This window comes from Chiloscyllium plagiosum, unplaced genomic scaffold (genome assembly GCF_037043375.1).
Source record: "Chiloscyllium plagiosum isolate Xiang-an unplaced genomic scaffold, Cpla_swu_hap1 HiC_scaffold_27, whole genome shotgun sequence".
Classification (NCBI taxonomy): Eukaryota; Metazoa; Chordata; class Chondrichthyes; order Orectolobiformes; family Hemiscylliidae; genus Chiloscyllium; species Chiloscyllium plagiosum.
In genome coordinates, this window is record NW_028270165.1 from 20,255,162 (window position 1) to 20,260,208 (window position 5,047).

Below are 5,047 nucleotides of genomic sequence, written 5' to 3' on the forward strand. Positions count from 1 at the left end.
CAACTCCAGAACGTTTCACCTGCAGTGCTTGGAAGAACAACCCTGCATCAGACCCCTGTAAACTTCCGGAGATGGGCACTATTGGTAGAAACAATGTTAAATTCCGCCAACATTTGGGTGATAGCCAAGATTTGGGTGGTGAGGGTGAACTTGCTTACTTGAGGGGTTTTATCTTTTGGTTTCTACTTACAATAAAGTGTAAATTATGATTTAACAGTTGGTTGTCTGTGCAGTTTCTGAGTCAGTATTCAAATTAAAGCGATTCACCCACAATCAGAGTGAGAGGCTAGGATTAATAATTACTCCTTTGCATTCAGCAGGACGGCACGTCAATACTATTATAAAACGAATGCTGAATCCCCTCCCCTCTCTGAGATCTCAAACCGAAACACCAATAGAGGAGTGCATTGCCCTATAATCGGAAAATTAGTGTGAAAAGTAGTGTCATCTGCTCTAGTCTTAAACAAAAATAAATCCCTGACACTTTAAAAATCAACAAAAAACAATTTACATATCCAACTTGAATGGTGAACAACTGAACGAAACTATTAACAAACCTAATAAATCCCTTCGAACTACTGACGATTCTGGCATGAAACAGGATTTTTGTCATATGCTGTTCCAATAAATACAAGACCCACTAAAACAACAAGAAATAGAATTTAGTCTCTCAGATTACATCTTCCAGAATATTCTAAGCATCCTTCTATTGAATCTTTTGTCAGGAATGCCTCCTGCAATTCCTGCTCTTCTGGTTTTTTTGTAAATGATGCTGTCTCATTCACAGCTGACTGTCAGAGCTGATGTCTCTCTCTAGTGCTGAGGACTCTTAGCTCTAGCAATGGGGAGTTAGCTCTGGGGTTCTGTCCAACTGTCCCCTTCTTTTATACCCTTGATGCCATATTGAGTTTTTACAATAGGATCGGTCCTCTGTTGTCAAAACCATCACATTTAAATTTAATAGATATTGGTAGCCAAAGGACCGGATTTAAATTGATTGGCTAAATTGAAAAGTCATTATCTTGGCCTGTTAACTGTACAACCTTGTGATAGAAATGTTTCTGTTTGTGTGCTCTCTGTTGTGATGATGTTACTCCTTTAAGAAGATGTCATCTTGATTTTTTTTCCCAAGAGGGGTTGTAAAAGGCAGAGGGTCCGATTCGACTGGGCTAAGGGACTTCACTCATGGCCAGATGTTGGCAAAGGCAACAATTGGAAAAAGGTTTGAGATTTTTTTTTTCTGAAACACTTCTACAGCGAAACAGTCTGTAAGGTCACCCCCCAGCCTCTGACCCTCCAGGGAAAATAGACTGGGGCTATTTCAGCCTCTTGCAACAGCTCAAACCCTCCAACCCTGGCAGTATCTTTGTAAATCTTTTCAGAACCCTTTCATGTTTCACAACTTGTTACAAACATGTCAACTAATTCAGAGAAGCCTCTCAATTACAGCTGTAAATGGAGAAAGTGTGTTTAATCATGAGTCATGAATAAAGGCTGTATTAATCTTTTATTGTGAAGTTTTACTCCTACATCTCCAAACAGATAATACAAACCTGGTCAGAGGGGAGTGATTGAAAAAATATGTGGGGCAAAAATTTTAGAGTGTGGCTTGTGTATGGAATGAGCTGCCAGTGGAAGTGGTTGAGGTTGGTACATTAACAACATTTAAAAGACATTTGGTCAAACACATGGAGAGGAAAGGCTGAGAAGGATAGTGGCCAAGTGCAGGGAAATGGGGTTACTGTTGATGGACATTTTGGTCGGCATGGACCAGTTTGGGCCGATGGGCCTGTCTCCGTGCTGTAGCACTGACTCGTGTCTCTTTGTCTCTCCAACAGTTTTGAGTTTTCAGATGAGCATCTCACTTAATCACACTGAATAAAATCCAATCTCATTAGTCAACTCTGATGTGGAAGTGCTGGTGTTGGATTGGGCTGGACAAGGTCAGAAGTCAAATGGCACCAGGTTAGAGTCCAACAGGTTTATTTGAACTCAAGATTTCAGAGCACTGCTCCTTTGTCGGTGAAGTGATGAAGCAGCAGCATTGAAGAAGGAGCAATGCTTCTAAAGCTTGTAATTTCAAATAAACCTGTTGGTCTCTAAGCTGGTGTTGTGTGATTTCTGATATCTTCAGCTGTGGGTTTGTGTCGAACTTAATGGGATATTTTGTCCAACTCGGCATTTTTAAACAGTATCACTTGGAGGGATTCACTTGAAACCTTTCAAGAGGTGAGTTCAACAAGACTGAACTATTCAAAGTTACTTGGACTCAATTTTAAAACTTACATCAGGACCGGTAGACATAGATGTACAGCACGGAAACAGACCCTTCAGTCCAACTCATCAACGCTGACAAGACATCCTAAATTAATTTGATTCCATTTGTCAGTATTTGGCCCATTATCTTTCTGAACCGTTCCTGTTCATGTCCGAAACCAGATGCCCTCTCAGTGGTATAATTGTACCAGCCTCCACTTTCTCTGGAAACTCATTCCATACATGCACTACCCTCTGCGTGAAAACATTGCCCCTTACGTCCCTTTTAAATCTCTCACCCAGCCAAATAGCCTCTCCCTGCAGCTCAAACCCTCCAACCCCCGGCAACATCCTGGTAAATTGTTTCTGATACAGAAGTCACTGTTTTCGGAAGAACCCTTCTTCAGTCCTGAACGAGGGTTAATACCCGAAATGCTAACTTCACCTCCTAATGCTACCTGGCTTGCTGCGTTCTCCCAGCCTCCTGCTTGCCAACTTTGGATTCCAGCAACCACAATTATTTTTTGTTTCTAACAAATGGTGGAGCAGACTCAATGGGCTGAATGGCCTCATGTCTGCTCCAGTGCTCTTGTGGTCTAAGGTTTCTGTGGATTCTTAGCAACGTGCAGTCCCAGACTCCGAGTAATGTCGCCCACTGGAAGCAAAGTTTATGGAATCACAGAATCCCTACAGAATGTAAACAGACCTTTGGGACCAAAAAGGCAACATCAACCCTCCGTATAGTTACCCACCCAGACCTATTCTCTTAACCCTGTTACTTTACATTTACTTGGAGAAAGTGAGGACTGCAGATGCTGGAGATCAGAGTCAAGAATGTGGTGCTGGAAAAGTACAGCAGATCAGGCAGCATCCGAAGACCAGGAGAATCCTGATGAAGGACTTATGCCCAAAACGTCGATCCTCCTGCGCCTCAGATGCTGCCTGACCTGCTATGCTTTTCCAGCACCACACTTTTGACCAGTCTACATTTACCCCTGACTACTGCACCACACTTACACATCCCTGAACACTATGGACAATTTAGCTAGGCTAACTCACCCTAACTTGTACATCTTTGTATTGTGGGAGCAAAAGCGGAACACCCGGAGGAAACCCATGCAGACACGGGAGAATCAAACACTAGATTCAAACCCGAATCCATGGCTCTATGAGGCAGCTGTGCTAACCACTGAGCCACCATGTCGCCCCGAGCCACTTTAGAGTTGCACTTGGGGGTGTGAGGCAGTGTGCAGTCCAGACATTTTTTTAAAAGCCCACCAACTTTCCCACTGCACCCATTGTCAGAGTGGGGCACAAGGTTTAATCCACAGTAGCGTCACTTGCAGTATCCGATTGTTGGGAGCACTGGTGCCCCTGCTGGTGTCTTCGCAAGTTCCTGGAAAATGTGAACCTCTTGCCACACTCAGGGCAGCTGAATGGCCTCTCTCCTCTATGGACCCGCTGGTGGGTCAGCAGAGCAGAAGAATTGCTGAAGCCCTTCCTGCACTCAGGACAGTAGAACGGCCACTCTCCCATGTGGACCCGCTGGTGGGTCAGAAGGTGGGAGGAGTGGTTAAAGCGTTTCTCGCACTCTGGGCAGGAGAACGGCTTCTCCCCTGTGTGGACCCGCTGATGCCTCAGCAGGTGGGAGGAATTGCTGAAAGCCTTCCCGCACTCGCGACAGCTGAAGGGCCTCTCCCCTGTGTGGACCCGCCGGTGGGCCACGAAGTTGGAGGAGACCGCAAAGCCCTTCCCGCACACTGAGCAGGAGAATGGCTTCTCCCCGGTATGGACCCGCCGGTGGGTCAGCAGTTGGGAGGGCTGGGGAAAATTCTTCCCACACTCAGGGCAGGCAAATGGCCTCTCCCCAGTGTGGACCCGCTGGTGTGTCAGCAGGGAGGAGGAACTGCTGAAGCCCTTCCCACATTCAGGGCAGGGGAACGGCTTCTTGCCTGTGTGGACCCACTGGTGCCTCAGCAGGGCAGAGGAATCGCTAAAGGCCTTCCCGCACTCGGGGCAACTGAATGGCCTCTCCCCTGTGTGGACCCGCTGGTGCTTCAGCAGGTCAGAGGATTTGCTGAAGGCCTTCCCACAATCAGAGCAGGGGAATGGCCTCTCCCCGGTGTGGACAAGCTGGTGCGCCAGCAAGTGGGAGGAGTGGGTGAAGCTGTTCCCGCACTCGGGGCAGGTGAATGGTCTCTCCCCAGTGTGGACTCGGCGGTGGTCCAGCAGGTGGCAAGAGTGGATAAATCCCTTCCCACACTCTGGACAGGAGAACGGCCTCTCCCTGGTGTGACTGCGCTGATGAATTTCCAGGGCAGATAGGACACTGAAGCCTTTCCCGCAGTCACCACACTTCCACGGTTTCTCCATGGCCAAAGCTTCAGCTGCACACAAACGCATGTACAAACCCTCCCTGCCGTGAATTCCTCTTTCCAGGCTGTATAATTGTGACAGGCTGCACATTCAATGCGCTGCCACAGTAGCGTCTCTCATCCAGCTCCACTGATGCTGAAAGCGTACTGAAACAGAAACCAAAGAATTTTGCTCCTTCTCGCAGAATCATAGTCAAAAAGCGTTACAGTCCCAATGGATTGATCGACTGTCTGTCATTGACATGAAAATGACGACTGCAGATGCTGGAGAGTCAGTCAAAATGTGTGGTGCTGGAAATACACAGTAGGTCAGGCAGCATCCAGGGAGCAGGAGAGTTGCTGTTTCGGGCATAAGCCCTTCAACTACTGAATTTGAAACTTCAGTCTTCAAATCTTCAAATGCACTGGAAAAAACA

At 46.8% G+C, this 5,047-nt stretch overlaps 1 protein-coding gene across 1 annotated transcript; it reads right to left on the bottom strand.

Annotated features, from left to right (window-relative positions):
* Positions 1-3,270: 3,270 nt before the first annotated feature.
* LOC148143367 (uncharacterized) lies at positions 3,271-4,716 on the bottom strand. Its single transcript, XM_087974118.1, has one exon. It carries the CDS (start codon positions 4,657-4,659, stop codon positions 3,577-3,579), a length of 1,083 nt encoding a protein of 360 aa, XP_087830244.1. The 5' UTR covers positions 4,660-4,716; the 3' UTR covers positions 3,271-3,576.
* Between the last annotated feature and the right edge of the window lie 331 nt (positions 4,717-5,047).